Source organism: Rhineura floridana, chromosome 9 (assembly GCF_030035675.1).
Source record: "Rhineura floridana isolate rRhiFlo1 chromosome 9, rRhiFlo1.hap2, whole genome shotgun sequence".
Taxonomy (NCBI): domain Eukaryota; kingdom Metazoa; phylum Chordata; class Lepidosauria; order Squamata; family Rhineuridae; genus Rhineura; species Rhineura floridana.
This window is the reverse complement of record NC_084488.1, coordinates 114,409,006-114,432,709: the sequence shown is the minus strand read 5'-3', so window position 1 is coordinate 114,432,709 and position 23,704 is coordinate 114,409,006. Positions and strand designations below refer to the sequence as shown.

Below are 23,704 nucleotides of genomic sequence, written 5' to 3'. Positions count from 1 at the left end.
ACACCATGCACTGCCTTGCAGTCTCCACATCCCTTTTATTATCAGAGAGTTCACATTTGCATGCTTCATCAGCCATTCCCAAGCATGGCAAGTGAATAAAGTACTAGCCAAAGAGAAATACTCACTCCTGGAATAAGTTATGAAGCAAACTGGGTTTTGTTTTTAAATATATGTGTGGGTGCTAGTTAGTTAGTTAGTTAGTTAGTTAGTTAGTTAGTTAGTGGCAAAAGTGACACAGCAACACCTTTGCACAGCAGGCTACATTCCTGCCACACAAAAACCAGAAGTTCCTACATACACACCCCCTTCTACCTCCCCATCCAGGAAAGCGAGGGGCATTATCACAGTTCAACAGCACATTCCAGCCAGGCCAAATCACTCAAGTTGTGGAGCATGGCTGGTGAGAGGGGGAGTGGCTTGGGAAGTGGGTGTGGCCTGGGCAGAGTCAAGGGCTAACCAGAGTGGACCAGGGGGCGCACTTGGTCCACGGGCCTGAAGTCACTCACCCCTCAGCTAAAGATTACAGAAAGGGAGACGGAGACTTGATATGGGGCTACCTCATAGTTCCACCCTAAAAACACCTCCTGTGCAACATGTTTTCTAAACACAAAAGCCACGTTCAAAAAGCGTTTTGTTCTTCACAAGCAGCAAGGTACATTTATGCAACGGAAAGTATGAATTTCTATTTGAAAGCAGAACCAGAAGAAAAAAACGGGGAAGCAGGGAGACAGGCCACCAAGTACAACCCACATGATTCTGCCCCCCTTTGGCAGAGACCTCATCCACGTGACATGATGCAACTGTATGACGTGACCATGCTACTGTAACCATGCTGTACCATCCTACTGTAGAAGCAGAGCCTAAACTTTGGTTTGGCTACATGAAGTTTAGAAACAGTAAGAGAAAAATACTTGGTGGAGCATGCAGGTTCAGAAAACAAGGCAAAAATGCATCTCCACCACCTTCTCATTGCTCTGGGTGCTTTAATATATATTAAAGCACCCACAGCAATTAGCAATATATATACTGATGCCACATACTTGCAGGCAGTTGATGCTAAAAAGCACAGGGTCACCAGAAGCAATGGAAACTCCATTTATCTCCTGGACACGAATAAAGTGACAATTCATTCATGGGAAGCATGATGGACAGGGTAGGGAGAGAGAAAAAGCTTGTTTAAACTATTAATATAAAAATTAATATAAACTATAAATCAATAAATCAGTGTCTGAATAAGGATGCATACTAAATTGGTTGCTTTAACAGTTAAAACATACTGACCTGCAATGAAATAGAACTTTTATACAACCTAGGAGCATAATTGAAGCTCAAGGGACACAGAATCCAATTGCCTTTTGCACCACAGAATAATCTGCTTAGAGACAAGGTAGGCAGCTGTGAAATTTTTTCTACTCTCTGTGTACACATGCAAGCGCACCAAGCAAGACCACTTACTTGACGATCAAACTTATGGGGTAGTATCCAGTGCTGTGCAAGTGGAGTTCACTTCTTGCAACAGGATTTCCCCTTCCTCTCCTCAGTCTCCAGCATCTCCAGGTAGGAGAGACTCTCTGTCGGAAAGCCTGGAGAGCCGCTGCCAGTCAGTGTAGGCAATACTGAGCTAGATGGACCACTCAGTATAACACAGCTTCCTATGTTCTTACATCCACCCAAGCAATTAGTTTAGGCACCAGAGTGACCAGAGACTAGGGATGGAATTAGTTTGATGGTCCCTGTTCGACTGCACTCCATCAAACTGGCAGGCAGATTAGTTATTTTCCCCCTATCCTTTGCTTTTTCCATTCCGATTTTTTCCCTTCCAAAAATAACGATATTGATATCAGTGTTTTTCTTTTGGAAAGGAAAGGGGCTTTTTCATCTGCCCAGTGCCTGTCCACCCACCAAATCTCCCCCTCCTCCTGAATGGTATTGGATCCTTCCCCCAGCCCTGGGAGAAAGCAAAAAATCGCTTTAATGCATAGCAAAGACACAGGATAGTCAGTTTCAGCAAAGCAAAGGCACAGGTTTGTCAGTTTAAGGTTAGCAAAGAGTGTACACACAGCCAGTCAATTTCACATTGGCAAAGCAAACAGCAGGCTGAGCAAAGACACAGCAGGCTGAGCAAAGCAAAGACACATGCTGTGAAGCAAAGACACAGGCTTGTCATTTTAATCATAGCAAAGCAAAAACAGGCTTCTCAGTTTCACATTAGCAAAGCAAAGTTAAATGTGATTGGTTTTTTTAAAAAAGCTGCAGAAACTTGCAGCATTCAGGCTCACTTTGCAGGGTCCAGTGTCAAGTTCGATTTTAGCAAAATTATTTCCCTACCAGAGGCTATCTAGCATTCAATTTTCTGTGCTTCATGCAGCTGATGGCCTGCCATACTTCGACATTAGAACAGGCTTGTATTTAGCACTCACCTTTTAGTCACTGGCAACAATGAACTGTGTGTGGATGTGCCGGCTGGCTGAGGAAGGATAAAGCACTCTATCCCTCCCCTTCACCCAGCATAGAAACCAAGCAGGCTCCCAGCAGGGAAACATAACTTTCCGCCCCGTCCACTGCCAGCCTATAGCAGCTTAGGAAAAAATTTTGCAGGATAATAGCTTTTCTGGGTTTATTTAGAAAGCTGCATTGGATTTATTTTGTTATATTTGCACAAGGAAATATTTAGAAAACATTTTAAAAATTTAGAAAAGTTTAAAGATAATTTAATCCCTTATATACTAAACTGATCCAGATGCTCTGCAGAAGAGAGTCTCTTGCAGGTATCATCTCATCAGGAGGTCTGTTCTGTATGACGGCTTAGCGACAACAACCCTTTGGAACTCCCTCCTGTTACATATCAAACAGGCACCAGCTTTTCAGCACCTATTGAAGAACTTCCTTTTTCAACAAACCTTTTAAGTGGAGATCTGTATCCCAATGTATATCTGTATTGGATTTGAAATTGTTTCTATATAGGAAATTGCCTTAGTTGCTTTTATATATGAAATTGCTACATATGCTTTTATTGTTGATGTTTTATTGTTAAATTGCTCTGAGATGTTTTATAGGAAGTGGTCCACAAATAGAATTAAATAAATGCAGCCATTTTACGTCCCTAGTCCAATTCTAGTCATGCATAAGCATCAGCCGTTGTGCTTGAACGGGGATGGAGATCAACATTAAAAGGTTTAGCTGCTGGATGTGATGCACCACAGCAAACGACACCTGCACTTTAATGCATATTCACTTGCATGTTTCTATATGCATCTGATTTACCTCTGCAGATCCTGACCTGTAGCCCTTTTTAATGAAATAATATAAAGGCCAGGTTCAGTACTCTGCCTTGCAATCACTGCATAATCCTAATTACCTTAATTTGTGTTTGTTTTTTAAAAAAATCTGTATGTATGTTTGGGCAGGGGGGAATGTAACAAATTGGTGTTAGGATGAAAGGACTTTAAACCTTCATGTTTAGTGGCATAACCAGCCAGGCTTAAAACTTCAGAAATAGCCTCAGCATCCTCCCTTGGAATGTTACCCAAAGGCATTCATGGAGTATGATTTGTCAAAGCTGTGGGGAGGGGAGGAGCCCTACACAGGGGTGTGAGTTTCCAAGGTTGCAAGGGGTCATAGACTCCTTTCATTTTAGGGAGCAGGGTCACAGCCAGATCCCTTGTATGAGCCAATCGTACAAGGCATGTTAGCCACTGACAAGTCCTTGTCCTCTCGTGCTGTTTGGAGCCAAGCAGAGTGAAAGGAGGTAAAACAGCCACTGAGAAGACTCTTCACAGTACTTAACACCCAGCCCTCCCTTTCATGCTGATTGGCTTTTAGGGACGTCTGTGGAGTGGGAACTCAGAGACAACATGGAGAGCAAAGAAGACGAGGGAAAGTGGAAAGGGGGCGTGGCTGTCAGGGGGTGTGGCTTTGACTATCATGAAGGGACCCTGCACTTCTGAATTTACCACTACACTACTGGCCCTACAACACCACCAATGTTCATGCTGGCTTGGTCTGATGGGAGTTGCCTGGAGGGCTCCAAGTCTGGCAAGGCTGGTGTAACATGTAACAATAATCTACGACACATGCTAGCAACTAAACAGGCCATTCAAGCTATGTCATCATTTGATAAACCTGGTTTGTCTCTGCCTAAACTTTGCTTATGCTCCTTGTTTCAGAGAAGGATGCATTTTTAAAACTGATTGATAATTAAGACGCTTGGATACAGCAAGGGTATGGGGCAGAGGGTGGAAAGAAAGAAAGAAAGAAAGAAAGAAAGAAAGAAAGAAAGAAAGAAAGAAAGAAAGAAAGAAAGAAAGAAAGAAAGAAAGAAAGAAAGAAAGAAAGAAAGAAAGAAAGAAAGAAAGAAAGAAAGAAAGAAAGAAAGAAAGAAAACTGCAAACCACCTGCATTTTACCACCTTATGTGAACCACTTAGAGGTTTTATTACAATCAAGCAGTATATAAACGTTGCAGCTGGTACAAAATGTCACAGTGCAACTGCTCACTGGGGCAGGGTATCACCAACATGTCACCCTGCTGCTGAAAGAATTGCACTGGCTGTTCATTAGCTGCTGGGCTAAGTTCAAAGTGCTGATTTTGGCATACAAAGTCCTATACAGCTTGGGACCAGGAAACCTAAAAGATCGCCTTACCCCTTATATACCCAGTTGATCACTATGCTCTGCAGGTGAGGGCTTGTAAAGATGTTGTGTTTCAGTATATTTTAAAGTCTGTTTTTATGATGTTTTAGAGTGCTTTTAGTGTTTTTGTTTGCCACCCTGGGCTCCAGGGCATAAATTTATAAATATATAAATAAGGTAGAGGGAAAACTCTAGCAGGATTTAGAATTTTCCTCTCTAAGAAGAAAAAGGATAGGCAGGGTTATTGTTGTCTATTGAAAGGATGTGGGGGGAAATGGCAGGATCTGGTAGGCAAAGTGCCAAACCACCAAGTCAGGAGCCATCATCTCATCACTGGCAGTAAGACAATGGCTTAAACATTCCAACAAGCCGACTGCTTATGCCTCCCTCCTCCGCCCCCGCCCCTTACCACTCCATTCCAGTCATATCAAGTCCTCATCTCCTCCTGAGCATCACATGGTCTCCTGTCATCTTTGTAAGGAGATGACAATCAGGAACTCCAGGCTTACCTGCTCTTTGTCAGGTTTGTCAGAGATGTCGTTCAAACTGCAGGAAGTCAGGTTTCTGTGCGTCATGGCTGGGCTGCCTGCAAGTATAAAATCAAGTCCAGTTAAAGCATCATTTGTAACCTACTAAAAAGAACACAGAGATACTTGACCAGGGCAGCTTGCCAATTATGTGAAAGGTATTTAAAAGCTCAAGACAGCTGCTATCTGCTAAAGCAAGTACCGACACCAAGCAATTACAGAATATGTTTATATGGCACTCTCCAACATCACTCCTTTATCCCCAACAGGCCATTTGGGAAGGTCTACTGCCTTTGCGTCCTGCTTGCGGACCTCCTAGAAGCATCTCATTGGCTACTGCAGGGAACAGGACGTAGGGCCTGATGAACTTTTGGCCTGATGCAGCAGGGGTCTTCTTATCTTTATGGGTGACTCCATTTTTTAGGGCAGCGAGAAGGCAGCACCATTTGTGCCACTAAGGTGGCCAGACACAGCTTGTAAAGGCTAACTGCATGATGCCATGGCATATAAACAGCTTCCGCACCCTACTACGTCATGTCAGATGTGGAGAAGGTTAACGTAAAACTAGCATGCTACCGTTTTTAAGCACTAAATGTAAAAGCATCCCTAAATGGTACAGGGAGTGTGCAGAATTTGCAGATTCTTTATCATTGGCTCCCAAATAATTAAGAGCAAAGGGAGGAGGGAGAAACTAAAATTCTTCTGAAATGGTATAAAGATCTGGCAGCTGTGCAATGCAATCCTGAGACTGTTTACTCAAAAGTGAAATGTAAGTCAAACTGGGCATGAGCACTTTATTAAGAGTGCATAGGACTGATGCCTGAGACAAGGCGGCCTACAAAAATAAACAGCTCTGGGATGTGATCATAAAGTTCAGAAGGACTCCAAGTGATGCTACTGAACAGGAAACTACTTGTGGATTTAGGTTGCTGGGAAATGCCTATATATATATCTATATATATCTAAATATAGATATAGATATCCTTCTGAACCTTGCTCATGTCCTGTTTAACTTACAATTTTAGTTTCTCCCAATCGCTCCTCCCTTTGCTCTTAATTATTTGGGAGCTAATAATAAAAAATCTGCAAATTCTGCACACTCCCTGTACCATTTAGGGATATATATATAAGACTCTCAAACCAATCACCAGTCTAATTTCCTGCTCCTGTAAATGCATGCATAACACCGCTAAACATTACAGAATTAGAATTTTCTGGACTGCAACAAGTAGGAAAAACCCAGTTGTATTTGTTAATTAAATTAAGCTATGCTAATTCTGTGGGTGATAAGCAGACATATCAGATTTCATCAAAGCCCCACAATCCATCAAGAAGTTACCTGCTGCAAATTAAAGAAAGGGTTACTTCTGATGGAAATGGAAGCCCATGAAACAGATCTGTCCTGTGATGTTGCCTGCAGACTTAAATCCCAGATTTCAGATGCAGAGAACTGCACTGTGACATAACTGGCTCCACAGAGGCCAGAAGAGGATTTGCCATTCTTGCTCCATCGACCTAAGTCATTCATGTGCAGTCCCTGCATCTTATAGTCCATAATGAAATGCTATGCCAACATAACATTCTGGATTGCCTGATGGTACAGGCAACACACACACTGTGATTCACTGATAGGAAGTTCACAAACAGAACACTTCTCTGCTGGCGCAATGGATCACAGGGTTGTGTGGAGGATAAATTTAGGTAGATGCCAAATGCAATCCAAAAAAGGTAAACACAAGTCTCACTGATTTTATTTGGAGAAATTCCTAACTCTCCCCCACTTGAATCAATGGGTGCTTAATTTTGGCTGGATTCTATTAAGGTCACACCTAACTAGCCAGAAGACTTCACTAACACGCCTAGATGGCAACTAGCAAGACAGACACTCTTGACTGTCAAGCCAACACCTGACCCTATCATACCAATTTAGCAACTGGTTCCCTGCAATTACTTTAGCTAACATTCAGAGGCCTTAATAAGAAAATTTTGAACTTTTAATGATCAATAAAAGATAAATATAAAAAACAAGGAATAAAAAACAATTAAGATGACAGAAAGAAGAAAAGAAAGATTTGCTCATCTTACCAGCTGAAGATAGTACAACAAGCGCAAGTTGACTGACCTACAGATTTAGGATTCACACAAGGGAAAAACAAAATCATCCTGACTTGGTTGGTTGAGGGTCCATAATAATCCCACGGAGGCCCTCAGACACACTTCAGCTCACTTTTGCTTCCAACTCACATAAAGACCATGTGCACTAAGCAAGCAATTAAAGCCAATTACAGAGCTTGTAGGTGCAGTGGTTCCATGTTGGGTTCAGACATGGAACTCTGCTCCAAAATCTTCATTCAGGCACAGTGAGGAAAGGTGAACTGTAACATTTCACATGTGATACGTGATAAACCTCCAGCACCACCCCCACTGCAGGAAGATATCTGATCATGTACACAAGCAAGCCTGGGGAGTTCAGTTCGGTAGCATCACAGAAAAGAAATCAGTCCCCACGTCCCAACTTTGCTACCATCCAGCACTGAACTGGTCTAGATACATCAAGTGAAGGACCTAGAACCACACTAGAGCTGAGCAGTCATGCCTGAATCTCTAGTTCTGGGTCCTTTAGGGCGGTGGCTTGAGGTGGAAGTTTAAGAAGAGGTGGGCTAAAGACTGACATGAAGCAGCCACACACTACTGCTCTGTTGACCAGGCAAAGGTAGGATGGGCTGCAAGTATTTCTAAATAAATAAATAAAATATTTGGGAACTTTTTTTTCTCTGTAGCCCACATTTTCTGCATGTTGGTATCACCAGAATGACCCCTGCATGCGCGCACACCCTTCAAGCACACTGTTCCCTGGGTAGTGCACTCCCTCTCCGCCATTCACTTACTTAGCCATCCCATGCTGGGGCTGCGCTGCACCAGGATTTCATCATCCAACGTGCGAGTTGCTAGGCAGGGCACAGAACTCTCAAGTGGTCTGTGGGCTTTAGTGTTGCAAGCAGGAGGAAGAGCACAAGTCAAGAGCAGCAGCAAAGAAGAAGAGGAGAAGGAAGACAGCAGAGTTAAGGAGGAGGAGAAAGAGAAGAGCAACAGCAACTGCAGAAGCAAGAGAGTTAAGACAGAAAAGCATTCAGACAATCATGTTCACACACCAGAGAGAGCCGCACATATTCGCACCTCAATTAGAGACAATTCAGATGTTAAATTTTGCCAGCTTCTTGTAGCTGTGGACTTGTGAAAATGGCACTGTGTGCGTTTTCAGTGCTTTGTAATATCTGCCCTTTTGTAGCTTTCAAACTTGTAAAAAAAAATTGTGTGTATTAAATATTTAAAATAAAAGGGAGAAAAAAGGAACCTGAGCGATGCAAGATCATCGCTGCAGCTTACTCATAGCCCAATCCAGGAAACTAGTTAGACTTCGGCCATAGTTTGTGGGAATTTGTCCTTTGATTGGATGGCCGACTCACACAACCATTTTCCTTGCTAGAGCAGATATGAAAACTAAGCTCTGGGAATGAGCCCTAGGCTGCAAAATATTACAGCCCTCTGAATAATAGTATTTTATTTACTTGAAAGAAAATCTCAGCAATCAACTAGACCAGGGGTGGAGAACCTGTCATTCATCGCTGAGTATTTTGCCATTCTGGCTGGGGCCAATGAGAGTTGGAGTCCAACAACATCTGAAGCCACATCCACCACGGGCTTACCCACCTCTGCTCCAAGGAATCTTCCAGCCTATGGAAGCTTATGCACATAGTGCCCCAAAGTACCCCAAGCCTCTTGCCTTTTCTGTATCCATAGGGACCACCCTATTGTTTAGGCAGTGGTCCAAACAGCCAGACTTTTATTTTGTCACAAGAACTGACCTCTTTTTGAATAAGACGCTATAATAAAGTTGATGTGGTAAGGGCTTCGTAGTCATGGAGAGACTATGCTCAAGCACAACCATGGCTAGAATGACTGGGAAAAAAGCACATTAACAATACTTTCAATCACCCAGAAAAGGGGCGATTTAAATTATCTTTTTAATGCTTATATTTACAGGAAAAGCATGCATACTATTTCATTACTATAGCCATTATCTGTTTGCAACTACATAAAGTTTATATACCCCCCCCAGGAGCATCATACAAAACCTCTGATCACAAAGCCCATATGCACTTTGCACTACAACAGGGGTTGCCAACATGGAGCCTTCGAGATGCTGTTGGACTACAACTCCCATAATCTCTAATCACTGGTCATGCTGGCTGAGGGCAGATGTGAGTTGTAGTCCAATAACATCTGGAAGGCACCATGTTGGCTACCCCGGCACTACAGGATAAATGCATTCTTACAGCAGCAACTGTGAAATTAAAGATTTCTGCTTGTCTCTCTATACAGAGATGTAAGGATGCCAAAAAATAAAAATAAATAAAATAAAATAATAAAGCAAGGTCTTTTATTGAAAGCTTAAACGCTCAGAGAATTCCAAAAGCAAGGAAGCAACAGCTAGAAGTATGTGGACAGAACAGGTTTTCTCCATGACACAGAAAGTGAATGTCCATAGTTTTGTTGTCTGGGTCTAAATATTCCTAGTTTGCCCAATGATTTGTTGTTGTTATGTGCCTTCAAGGTGATTATCACTTATGGCGACCCTATGAATCAGCAACCTCCAATAGCATCTGTTGTAAACCACCCTGTTCAGATCTTGTAAGTTCAGGGCTGTGGCTTCCTTTATGGAATCAATCCATCTCTTGTTTGGCTTTCCTCTTTTTCTACTCCCTTGTGTTTTTCCCAGCATTATTGTCTTTTCTAGTGACTCAGGTCTTCTCATTATGTGTCCAAAGTATGAAAACCTCAGTTTCATCATTTTAGCTTCTAGTGACAGTTCTGGTTTAATTTGTTCAGTGTAATATAATGGGTTGCATTCAGCTAAGTCCTACTCAGAGAAGACTCATTGGATATATTTTAATAATTGGTTCTGGCAACTAAGCGAGGAGGAGGAGGAGGAGGAGGAGGAGGAGAAGGAGAAGGAGAAGGAGAAGGAGAAGGAGAAGGAGAAGGAGAAGAAGAACTACTGCTATCACAGCAAGCAGATAAATAAAGTCTGGTGTGTGTTCTTACATTTCTAAACACCTTCTTCTGATCACCTCTATCCAATGAAGCAAAGAATTCACTGTCAAAAACTTTTGTAAACAACTGCAGGTAACTCCACAACCAAAGCGACAGAGGATAGCCAAATCCTTTGCGAACTGTTATTGGATTGTAATCATTATTCTGACATTGGCATCTGCACATTGAGAAAGAAGATGTCTTCTGTTTTTGCTGTTATTCATAGCCAACATGCACAACAATGAACAAAAATCTATTCCATTTTGTACCACTTCAAATAATGTGTTAATGATTTGTGTCACCTGGGGTAACATTGCTTATTTTGCACAACCCTCCTCTTCTGCTCCTCTTTCTACGTTCATTATTTCTAAACTCTGCTATTGCATTATTTAGATACTTAGAACTTAAAGGAATAAAGTCCCATTGTTCTGTCCAACAATAAGCCTTATTGTCAACTACTGCCTTCTTGATGCATTTTAACAACTTTTAGTTTAAATAAGTAATCATGATAAATAAATGATAAATTCTATGTTTCCAAACTATTGTTTTATACTAAAGGGTAGTGGTGAAATCACCAAGTTTCTTATTTCTAATGTGGCTACTAGCTTAAATTTAGAGTCATGCTAATCACTTCTCTTGACCCAACATTTATTGGTGACAAGCTTCAAAACTTTAAAGAACTATGCTAACGCCAAAAGGATCGTCTTCTGGTCCAACATGGATAGCTCCAATAGATGTAATTACCTGAGCCACCCTGTTTATCTGTCTAAGCTTCCCATTTCCTGGACTAACTTGGGTCCAACTGTCATGACCCCTTTATGAAGCAGTGATCTGGACATAAAGTCAGAGGCTACAAGGGCACCAGATGAGGAGCTGGGTCAGGGCTGCGAGCTGATCACGGCACCTAAGGTTGGTGGGCAGGAACACCCAGAGGAACCTCCTAGACCACCAGAGTCTTCAGCGCTGGAACCTGGACCCTCACAGGTACCTTCCCCTGAGCCTAAAGAACCAGGAGCTTCTCATCACACATCACCACTCCAACAGTGCACGGAGGGAGGCAATGGGACGGAGGAGGAGCGCCTGTCTTCAGCCCATACAGTTGGTCCTTTAAGGCTCTGGAGTTCTCTAAAGGGGGTGGAGTCTGGAGAAGGTAGTCTGGAAACAGAGGCGTATAAAGCCTCAGTCTACTCCCAACCTTGGTTGAAGCTAGTTGCGCACTTGGAGCTGTCCATGGGCCAGTCTAGCGCAGTCTGCCCTGCCACTTTTCCTATGGAATATGTCATCAGCTATGCAAAATGCAGACACCATGCATCTTAGTTAATACTAGGATTTAGGCATCCCATTGTCACCCTGCTCATGTGGCTGCAAGCTCCATCTCAAGCAAGCATTTCCTCCACCAATGACACATGCCTGCACTTGCTGCAGATCTTAGAGGCCACAGACTTTATCTGCTTATGAGGCAGTTTCTTGTTCAATCCTTGGAGATTTTTATAACTGTTAGTTTGTAACTTGTCACCTGTGTTCTTCTGTGTCTGGTTTGTTTATTTATTTATTTGTATTTTTTTATATTTTGTACTTTCTTTAACGCTTGGCTGCTTGTAATCAACATTTGAGTGACTGATGCAAAAAGTCTGACTTAAAACAGGCGAAGTGTCTCGCTTCTCTCCGTTATATTCTTATTAAAAGGAATCATTGCTCTTAGAGCTATTTAGAAGCTATCTTTAATTTTTGTATTGCTGTCAATGTTTGACTTCTGCCAGTTTTCTGGTATCTAAAATGTATTTTAATGGGTTTGTTTAATGTAGTTAGTATTTCAACTATGTTACGTTCTTATAAGTGGCTTTGATTGTTCTGTCACTACATCTCAGCCTAACCTACCTCACAGGGTTGTTACCAAATGAGGAAGAGAGAACCATGTACACCACCTTGAGCTCCTTGGAGGGAAGGTGGGATATAAATGTAGTAAGTAAATAAATACATTGTAATAAGTAAAACATTTTAATGGAAGCATAGGAAAACTGCACACTGTGGTACTGGGAACAGTATTAAGCTTCCAAAGCATCTCAGCTTTTGATTTTTTTAAAAAACAACAAGTATCTAGACCTTATGGATGCAGTGCCAGAGGAGTTGCAGAAAAAGACTTTCAATGGGTAGAAGAAGGGGTTTCAGTATTCTATATGCCTCCCAGCTTCTCATGATTAGCTGAAGAGAAATCATAAAAAGTCTGATTTGCATCTGATCCCCAGATGTTGTTGGACTACAACTCCCATCAACCCCAGGCAGTTTAGCTAATGGCCAAGGATGATGGGACTTGTAATCCAACATCTGGGGACCCAAGGTTGAAGAACAGTGATTTATACAGATTGCAGAATATTGCTTTTCATGTTGCAGAATCTTGATTATGGCTTTAAGTACAATGTTCAGAGAACCCTGCCTATCAGGTACATTCACATGCAATGCTAAAACACAGTTTAATACTATGTGGAGGAGTCTTCACAAGCCAAAATGAAACATTAGGTTTCCACACTTTCCCCTCACCTCTCCTCTTCTCCCACTCAACAAGGACTCTTTAGCTTCACTTTAAAAAAATCTTGGTCGGTTTCTAAACCAGCCAGCTTCAAATCATGGCTTATGAAGCTGGCCTGTTTAACTAACCATTGTTTTGTTTTAAACCAGGATCCCTGATTCATTTATAATGTTAAGCCAAAACCTTTTGAAAACAAAAGTGAATTTGGCAGAAGTTCTCCTTCTAACCATGTGCAATGAGGAGAGGAGAGGAGAGGGAGGGGAGGGGAGCGTGAAAGCCTAAGTCCCAGCTTGGACTCATGTAGCACTAAAATGGGGGCAGGGAATCTCAGGTCCAGGGCCAAATACAACTCTCCAGGCCCCTCCGTCTGACCTTCAGGACTCTCTGTAGCCCATGCCCCCTCCCCCAGCTACACCCCTCACTGGCCCAGTTCCGCAGCCACCTTGAGCGCTTCTGCCTGGCTCAGAATGTGTCTATGAACTGTGATGATGCCTCTTAACATGCTTGGATGGAGAAATGTGTGTGTAGGCAAGTGTAGGAGTCTCTGACTTTTGTGTGGCTGGAATGTAGTTTATTGCAGCCTTTCCCAACCTTTGGGTCCCCAGATGTTGCTGAACTACAACTCCCATCAGCCCCAGCCAGCATAGCCAATGGTCAGGAATTATGGGAACTATAGTCCAGCAACATCTGGGGACCCAACAGTTGGGAAAGGCTATTGTATAAAAATATGGGTCACATTCATTGTTCCACCCACTTTTGCCTCTGGCAGAGAGTTCCACACAAGGGAAATGTGGCCCTCAGGCTGAAAAAAGCTCTCCACCCCTGTCCTTTACCATGGTTTACAGTTACATGAGAACTGTGACATTGTTTGTTCTGATTATGCTTCTTTTAACAAACAAAAAGCCGTAAGAATTATCTCTTTTCCTGTTACCTGGAGTTGTGTATGCTTTTTTTAAAAAAAAAGAAGCATTGCTGGCTTGCTCTTATCTTCCTAACAAAACATGACATTTGCAGGTTTAGAAACCTGTCTTCTTATGCTTATATAATTGCTTCATTCATTTAAATCACTGCCTCCCACAGTGGTGTCATTTTAACTCTTACTTCTTTTTCACCTTGATAGCTCATCCCTATGATAGAAGCACTCGAGATGTAAACAGGATGATGCTTGTTGAAAAGCTCTTTAATATGCGCAATTTTAAGAATACTTTTAAAAAAAATTTAACAAAAGGATCATGCTACTGCTTCAAAAGAAAGCAGATAAGTAATTTGGGGTAATGTGGCAATTAAGAGAGAATTACATTTTGTTTTAAAATGACAAGCTGCAACTTCAGGTCTGCTGGCAATCTGCACCTTGCAAAGTTACAAGAGAGTTGCAAGTTAACCAACACAAGCCACTTGATTTTCCTTTGTACTGTGAGGACCATTTTTTAAAAAATCCTAACTTGTGTTCCTTTGTTGGGAAACCGAGACTAAGCCATTTACGGAAAGCACAAAATCTTAGAAACAAATATTTCTACAACTCCCTCCTCACTCCTGCTATTTATACCTCAAACACCCACTCCTGGTACTACTTGGAAAGAGCCGTAACTCAATGGCAGAGCACCTGCAAATGCAAAAGGTCCCTCATTCAATTCTTGACATATCCAAGGAAAGACCTTTGTAAAAAAAGAAACCACACAGCCACTACCAGGCCGTGTAGACAATACTAAGCTCAATGGACCAGTGGTCTCATTTCGTATAAGGCAGCTTCCCATGTTCCCATCATGCTGACTCACACTCTTTAAATTCTGCCCTCCGGATCCACTTCTCCTTGAACCAATACTTGAGAGAAAGTCAGTGGCGCAAGCTGCAGGCTTCACCCTAAACCAGAATGCCCTGCTTTGTTGACCTGGCAAATGCAGAAGGCCAGGCTCCTAAGGCACTGCTGCCCCTGCTGCCATCTTGGTTGATGGCAGGTATGCGCATGCGTAGCACGCATGCGTGCCATCAGCCAAGATGGCAGCGGAGGCATCAGCCCCTTAGAGAAGCCTCAGCCTCCATCTTGGTTGATGGCATGCATGCATGCACAGCATTCACTTCAAGGGAAAGGTAGATAGGTGGGGCATGCTTGTGTGTGCAGGCTGGTGCCCAAGGGCCCTGGCATGCCTGACGCCGGCCCTGGATAGATACCTGCCTACTTCTTGAGGACTTTCCCCTTTCCTGGAGTCCTTTGTCCTGACCTTTATCCTCTTTTCCATTTTGTTGGGATGCAATATTTTGTCTCTTAAGCTCCCTATTAAGGCTGCTCAGATAGTGTTGCAGCAAGTAGGCTTCTGAAGCGGTTGGCAAGGAAGCAGTTGCATGTGGGACAGAATTAACACAACTCTCGCTAAGGATGCTGCTAATTTATGTCAACAGTAAAAATTAGCAAAAGCACTTATCTCACTGAACAGAGTAGCCAAACACTGGACTGGCAAGGCTACCTCTGGGAAAGAAAAGCACAAGACCCTGCCCACATAATTCCACGGAAGTCCTGCTTGTGTAGACGTGGATTTACAGTCAGAATCAAAGGCCGCATAAAGTGACAATTGAAACCAGGTTTAAATAGCCTAACTCAGCATAGCTTCAGCAACAGAATTCCTACAAATCACCACAAACCAGCTGATAGAATATTCTAAATCGACACATACGGAACAAAATATACAGCATGATTTTTTTCTTTCTTTCTAAAACCTGAACGAAGCATCATGCAAATCAGTGTTATCCACACTGGGAAGTGAGGACCGTAACGTTTTGGTTTGGGCCACTGGCTTTTTTTTTATCAAATATTGCATTTTACGCGAGTGTGTTATTTATTCATTTTAGTGAACCATGCTGCTTTCAGTGCTAGATTGGAAGTTCCTTTAGAGCAGGAATCTTTATGTTTTTTTGCTGATGTAACTCTGGAAGGCACCCTGTGCACTAGTGGCGCTGCATGTTTAAAAATATAAATAAAATCAAGCCCTCAGAGTGGGGCAGAAATCCAATGAACAACATAATTTTGTACTACATAACTGCACAAGATTTGAGAGATGATCAACTTGGAAGGCTTACTATCAAGTTTACAAATTACATGGTTATCATTATTATTTATTACTATCTAATTTGCTACATCAAAGTATTATTATCAGATACTTGGTAACATGCCTACAATTTTAGCTTTGATCCCAACATGTTGCTTCGTAATTGTCCTGCCTGCTGGAGTGTAATTCCTTTTTGCTCAATTCAACTTGCGGAAGGCTACAGATTTAGTGTGGGATGTGTGTGCACCTTCCATTGATGTGCAGAGCTCATGTCTGCTCCACATCCGTGTGTGCAGTCTTGGTAACACACTTACTGGCATGGAACCTTAGAGTGTTCAAAACCTTTCAGATAAATAATCTTGTAGTCCTTGTAACAACTCTGTAAATGAACCCACAAAACTTATAAAAGTTGTGGAAGGGCTGTAGCTCAGTGGCAGAGCATGTGCTTTGCATGCAGAACGTCCCAGGATCAATCCCTGGCATCTCCAGGAGGAGCTGGGAGAGACTCCTGCCTGAAACTCTGGAGAACTGCTGCTGATCAGGGTAGACAATACTGCGCTACAGGGACCAATGGTCTGACTCAATATAAGGCAGCTTCCTATGTACTGGAGAGACTGAGAGTGCTCTCTCTCTCTTGCAGCATCTCTATGCTGGGCAAAAAAAGGAGGCCCCTCTCCTCTGGCAGCCGGCTTGGCTCCTGTTCTGGATACAGAACAAGGATAGAGTTCTCCATCTCTCCTTTACAAGCCTGCTTGCTCACCTGTCCATGTCCTTTAAATCCAACCCCATGTCTCGAAGACACCAGGTTGTGAAAAGCTGCTTTATACGCCTACTGTGCAAAGCCCCCTAAGAGATACAAACATTTTTCTCATCATAGCCTTGGGCTAAGTACTTTAAAATAAAAAGATGCAACTTACCGCTTGTGGTCCAAAAAGGAGCTTTGAACAACTATATTAATTTATTGGAATAGCAACATTTGTATGTGTGTAAGGTGAGTACCCATATGCAACATGAATCTTTGATTCTTGGCCTTCTCTCTTTCTTTTCTAAAATCATATTTTTCCCCTTAGCATGTCGAGAGGCAAAAGAAGTCCCCTCTCATCCAAGCAGTGATACATGGCTAAACCTCACATAATCAAAATCGCAAGAGAAGCTCAGAAATCATGAGATTTCAGAACACTAGTATCGCTGGGGATTGCTCCGTTTGTCTTTTTGATTCCTGAAGCTTTCTGACACAACACTATTGCACTTTCAAACTTTTACCCACACGACACAGGGGCAGAGAGGGGAACTGATGCACTGATTTCCAGAATTCTAACAAAAACCTCCAGAGCAGGTGGGGAAGCTGTGGCCCTCTGGATATTGCTGGACTACAACTCCCATCACCCCTGACCATTGGCCATGTTAACTGAGGCTGATGGGAGCTGGAGTCCAACAATATCTGGAGGGCTGCAGGTTCCCAACTCTTGCTTCAGAGTATCCAGATCAGCACAGAGGACTACAGGGAGTGTGGTGTAATGGTTAGGATGTTGGACTGTGACCTGGGAGACCAGAGTTCAAATCCCCACTCACCCGAGAAGCTCACTGGGTGACCTTGGGCCAATCACTGTCTCTCAGCCTAACCTACCTCACAGGGTTGTTGTGAGGATAAAATGGGGAGGGCAGAACCACATATACCACTCTGAGCTCCTTGGAACAAAGGTGACACATATATGTAATCAATCAATCAATCAATATCTTGATTGATTAATTGATATTATGTAGCCTGCCTGTTATGCACGCCAATATTCAAATGATTTCAGGCCTATTTTCTCAATCTGTTCAAGTCTAGCAGACTCTGCATAACTCAGTATGTCATATTTCAGAGGACACACTGTGTGTGTGTGTGTGTGTGTGTATAACACTAGATGCTTTACTCAGAGCTTTACTTGCTGAAGTGGTTAACTAAGAGATTGTCCTAGAGTAATGACAACAAGACAAGTCCATATTTTTCCTTGGTAAGCCAGCAAGATATGGTTAGAGCGATGCGCCACAGCATTAAGAAGCCTTCAGAACCCATAACTGATATGTCGCTCAGTATGGTCTGCTACTCTGCTTGTGGGGTTAGGTGCGTTGCCATGAGACGGTGATGGAGTTAGTGTTTTTTGTTTCAGTGGTTCTCTAAGGAAGCCACAGCCCACTGGCTTCTGCATTACCATTATCGGGGTTGGTAAACATCCTACTTGCACTGGAGACAGTCTTCCCAATGTCGGCCAACGAGCGCAGGTTGGATTTTTTGGTCTGGTGCCGGTGCTTCCTGAGCAGGGTATAAGTGACTTTGTCCTTCATGTCTTGCTTCAACAGTCCAGTCTCAATCTGATTATCAACAACCATCTCTGTTGACATGGAGAGGTGCAACCAAGGGTTTTGGGAGGGGAGAGAGAAGAAAAAGAGAAAACAATGAAACAAAATTAAGTATTTTTTTCCAAAGATTGCTGCTAGGTTGGTCAATTTCCCTCCACCCAATTATGGAAACATGTAGGATTTTGCAGCTTAATTGGTCCAAACAAACAAAGTTTCAATGACATCTTTCCTTTTGTTTTCTTAGGATTAATACGTATGTCTTTGCATTGTCCTAATACTGTTGAGGACCCCAAGCTCAAACAGCCTGCACAGATTAGAATACCATCCCAGTCACCTAAATGTGCCACTAGTTCCAAATTCAGCAGGTAGCACAGGATTGCAGTGTTAGCTGCACAACCCACCACTGCTTCAGCAGTCAAGTTCTTGAGTCAAACTTGGGAGTAACAGCACATTCAGACAAACACATATGATTATAACATCTCATGGTGATACACTCAGCAAAATTTAAGCTGTGTTTTGCATGTTCTGCATGGAACACCTGGAATTTGATACAGAACTTTTCTGTCCTAACAACAGTGGCCAGTTTTTTAAAATAAATCAATCAAGTTTCTAGCTCTCATGTTTCAATGGAATTGTTGTAAATATGCAAGCCGTATGTGCTGAAGATTTTGGAAACTAGGACAGAGATTCCACATGGAGAGAAATCGCATGTCTTGCCCAGCTCCTCTCCATCTTCCCCCTAGCCCCTTACTCTACTTCCCTCCTACCTCCACCTCTGTTCCTCCATATCCTTTATCATCCCACTTCCTGCTAATATAGTTCATGTTCTGTAACCACACCCCACAACATTGTATTTAGAGGAAACAATGGGAATTAAAGTGTGCAGTTCCATGGAGACTAGCATGAGAAGAAATCCCACTAAAGACAGCGGGGCTTACTTTTATATAAACATGTGAAAGGACTGGGCTGTAAGCTTATTATTATTATTTACAAATCTTGCAGTACAGAGCACTGTTTTTCTTGGTAAAAGGGAAACACATGCTCACATCCAGAATTTCTTTCTGCAATTTCACTGAATTCTGCAGGACCTACAGAAAGGAACCACAGTGGAAGAGAGTCTTCAGACATGGCTTCGAATCTAGTCTATTTCTGCTCCCACAAGTATTCTTATTTTGTAGGCCAGGGGTTAGGAACCCGCGGCCCTCCAGATGTTTTGGAGACTACAGATCCCATCATTCCTGACAACTGGCCATGCTGGCTGTGGCTGATTAGAGTCCAAAACATCTGCAGGACCATGGTAGGCTATCCACAATATTGAATAAGCTGCAAGGCCACACCATTGACACAGCAGGGAGACCAGCAACTTCTCCGTCCTCTTCTCCTTGAATTGTTTCCATCCCAATAGGTCATCAGAGGAACTTGTACTTAAAAGAACTGCTTCCCAAGTTTGCTTATTTCCTCCTTTCAATCTATTTCTTTTTGTGCTGTGTCTTTTTAGATTGTAAGCCTGAGGGAAAGGACTGTCTTGTTTTTATTGATCTGTAACCCACTCTGGGAGCTTTTGGGAGCAGGATAAAAATTATTCAAATAAATAAATACATACATAACATGCCTGCCCTTCCATGGCCACATCCAACATCCCATTCAAGGGACCAGATCGGTTCTTATAATGTACAACAGTACAAGGCACTGCCTTGGAAACCACTTACCTACTACCTGAGGGAGCGAAGAGGCCTCCATATCCAACAGGATGGAACCTTTCTCTATACACGTCCTCAGCTCAAACAAGCTGTGAAGAGACAAGGTGGCGACATGTGGTTTGCTCCACCTCTCTCCTCCTTCCTCCACTTTTTCCTCAAACTTTATCCACCTGTAAGGGAGAAAAGAGTCAATGAAGATGAACTTACAAAGCAGTGCTGCTGTTAGCCTGTTGTGAAGCATATGGTGAAAGACAGTCTCAAAAATGTAGACCAGCCACTGAGAACATGTCTCTACGTCTCCTACTGTTTATTATTTGCTACTCAGAAGGCACAAATACCTCTACAACCACAGAGCTATAATGGATCTTCCTCCATTCCAGTAATACTTTTTATGACTATTTCCCCAGTCTTGATTGAACAGTGACCTTTACTCTGTCAAAAGAAACCACTGAGTTCAATTTCACCCAGGGTTGATTTGATTAAAACCAAATTGATGTAAATCATGATTTAAATTACTTCTCTGAAGGACTCAATTTTAATGATTTAAATCACAGTTTAAATCACTAGTGAGGAAGTTTCTATTTAATCATCATTTTTAGCAGAAGTACATTATTGTTTAATAATATAACCTTAATACATATTCAGAGATGTAGGTTTTATTAGAAGATAGGTACACACTAAGCAATTATTCTGAATAGTTTTCACATACATTTTCATCAAAAAATTGGGATGATAATATGGTCATTTTAGTACTAAAGCAGAATGAATTTGTGAAGTCATTCAGGAGATGTACCAGCTCCAAATGTTCAATTAATCATGATATTTTTGTCCTGATGTGCCAGAATCACCACCACCAAACAGGCTTTAGAAATTGTACTAAAAACATTATTTATTCTTCTGGTTAGTTTTCTTCTTCAACAGACAACAACATTAACAAAACATTCCCATGGATTTTTGAATGTCAACATGAGAAACTTAAAATATTGGGTGGTAACTCACTTAACTCAGTCTTCACCTTTGTTTTCCTTGTTGATTGTTTGGAAAAGGAATACAAGCTTTCCTGCTTTTTCAGTTCCCAACTTATTTCTCAGTTTAGAATGAATTAGTCCAAAGGGGGGGGGATTCTCTCTACACCTGCGGAAGAGGCTACTGATGTTAAGAGCTGGATTGCCACTTCAGTGGTCTCTTCCTTGTTCAGAGCTACTCCATCTCCCCAAATTCTCTATTCATTGACATTCTCTGTCTTTGCAATTACAGCGAGGCAAGGGCTTGAGAGAGAAAGAGTTCATTTCATGTGCATCACCTGCAGAATAGAACAGATCAGAGCCGCATTCACACTGTACATTTATTCCACTATCATTCCACTTTAAGCACCCATGGCTTTCCCTAAAGAATCCTGGAAAGTGTAGTTTGTGAAGGGTGCTGAGAGTTGTTAGGAGACTCCTATCCTGATCACAGAACTACAATTCTCAGAGTGATTTAACAGTCACTCCCACTTCCCAGAGAACTCTGGGAATTCTAGCTCTCTGAGGAGAACAGGAGTCTCCTAACAACTCTCAGCACCCTTCACAAACTACACTTCTCAGGATTCTTGGGAGGAAACCAAGACTGTTTAAAGTGGAATAGTAGTGAAATAAATGTACAATGTGAATGTGGCCCAGGTTATCTCCCATCTCCATAAGCTGCTGTTAACATATTCACAGAATATAATTAGAAGTTGTATAATTAGTATTCATGATGATACCTTTGACCTAGGCTTTTTTTTACTAATTGTTTTAAGAAATTTTGAAATACAATATAAATTTTAAAAATTTAAATTTAAAAATTTAAATTTAAAAATTTAAATTTAAAAAATCTTATTTTTTATTTTTTTTAAAAAAAATCATTGATTTTATCAACCCTATTTCATGCATGTGTTAACATGCTGATATGTATTCATTGTTTAAAACAGCTAATTACTTTACAACCATCTAGGATCTCACCTGGCAATTTTGGCCATAGCCAGACATTGGCCTGGTTTGCACAGCATGGTAAGACATGGCTTGCCAGGACTGCGTGAACATTCAGGCTCCCGGAGAAGAGCTCACAGACACTTTTATTTATTAGATTTATATCCCACCCTTTCTCCCAGTAGGAGCCCAGCGTGACACTTTGCTCCTCGTCAGTAATGTACTGCTGTGCCAAGCTTTGGTTTACTGTGTTGAGGAAACCAGGACTCATGGTTAAGCTATAGCCATGAACAGACCCTGGCTGCAATTGTGGTTAGTGAGAAGAGAGCCAAAGTTTGGCTTAGCTTGGCATGGCTCAGGAGAAAAAAGGGCTAGGGAGGATCCAAGTGGCTATGAGCTCCTGGGAGGCCACATAGTTCCACTAAGCCATAGTTTTGCTCACCATGTCTTGAGAACCAGGCCAATTCAGACATCGCACCACACCGTGGTTTGCACTACTAATACTTTAAAACCACCTAATGGGTCGAGCTTCCGGGACAAACTACGGTTTACAGCTGCTTGTCTGTTTTCATTTTCCATCTGATCAGCACTCCCATTTCAAACTGCAGTAGCCCTTGGAGCTACAGCAATGGCAGTAACCATGTCCTGAATTCAGACATCACACCAAGCCATTGTGAGTACAAACCTGCAACAATGGTTTCAAAGGTAGGACAAATTTAAGGAAAATTTGAATATACTGTATATTATTGATGATTGTAAAAGCAATGCAACCTATCCAAACGTACAAAACAGTTTTTCAACAATTTAGATCAGGAATTTAAAGAAAGTATATTTTAAAACAAAGAAGAGAATTTGTGTTATATAACATCTAAAGAAAGTATATTTTAAAACAAAGAAGAGAATTTGTGTTATCTATCTTATTTATGTTATATCTGCTGATGGGCTTTTGTTTCTGTAAAATTATGATGATTGCAATTTTCATTACATATAATATTTTGGAGGCAAAATAAAATAAAATAAAATATAATTTCTGATTCTGGTTAGCCAGCCAACTGTAATCTTGGTTTGTCCATTCATAAGTCCAAGCCAAAATACAGTTAAATTTCCTTTATTGAGGTTTGATCCGCTATCTCAGTTTATCCATTGCAATTCCTATGTAATCTCTCTTCAAAACAATATTAATTTAATGCATGTCTGAGAAAACCAGCAGGTGTTGGATCTCCCATCTTGACAGTGGGAGAGATTTAATTCTGCACCTGCTAGACCTCTCTCTCTCCCACACAGCTATTAAAAGCTAAGGAAGCTACCATCAGGTCAGGAGTTTACAATCCTTACATGTGGTTACGAAACAGCCCTCAGGTGTGGAAATATGTTTTTACATAGAACAGCATTTGCCCTTTGCCCTAAACTACAACTAAAAGGAGAAAAAGACAAGACTTTGTTTTCTTACTGATTTGTCCAGACAAATTTTCCTAGAATCATTATTTTTCATAGCTGAAAAATAAGGAAACATTCAGTTCTGCCCTTTTCGTTGACAGTTCCACAACAGATATGTTTTGTATTGTGCAATGACATGGCAACACATAATACAGATCTCACCAGGTCGTGTAACAGCCAATGAACTACTGGCCTGATTAGCACAACATGCTAAGCCAAACTATGGTTCAGCAAGACCCCACAAATGTACAGGCCCCCAAAGGAGAGCTTGCAGCCAACTTGATCCTTCTAGGGCCCTTTTCCTATTTGCACCATGCTAAACTCAGCCAAAGTTTAGCTTAGCATATAATCCAAACCAGGACTCCTCCTGAAGCTCTTGCTTCACTAAACACAAGCTGTAGCCAAGAGCAAACCTTAGCTACAACTCATGTTTATTGTGGAGAGGGTTGAACTAC

At 41.8% G+C, this 23,704-nt stretch overlaps 1 protein-coding gene across 4 annotated transcripts in view; it reads right to left on the bottom strand.

Moving 5' to 3' along the window:
• Positions 1–23,704, bottom strand: part of SLC4A4 (solute carrier family 4 member 4) — a 270,897-nt gene that overhangs the window by 92,576 nt on the left and 154,617 nt on the right. For 2 of the 4 annotated variants that reach the window (XM_061583421.1, XM_061583423.1), the window contains exons 5-7: positions 19,873–20,033; positions 18,016–18,195; positions 5,141–5,217 (exon numbers count right to left, since the gene is read on the bottom strand). In XM_061583421.1, the coding sequence (XP_061439405.1) occupies positions 5,141–5,217; positions 18,016–18,195; positions 19,873–20,033 (418 nt within the window). The remainder of the gene's footprint in view (positions 1–5,140; positions 5,218–18,015; positions 18,196–19,872; positions 20,034–23,704) is intronic. The other 2 variants (XM_061583422.1, XM_061583424.1) reach the window with 1 other exon arrangement.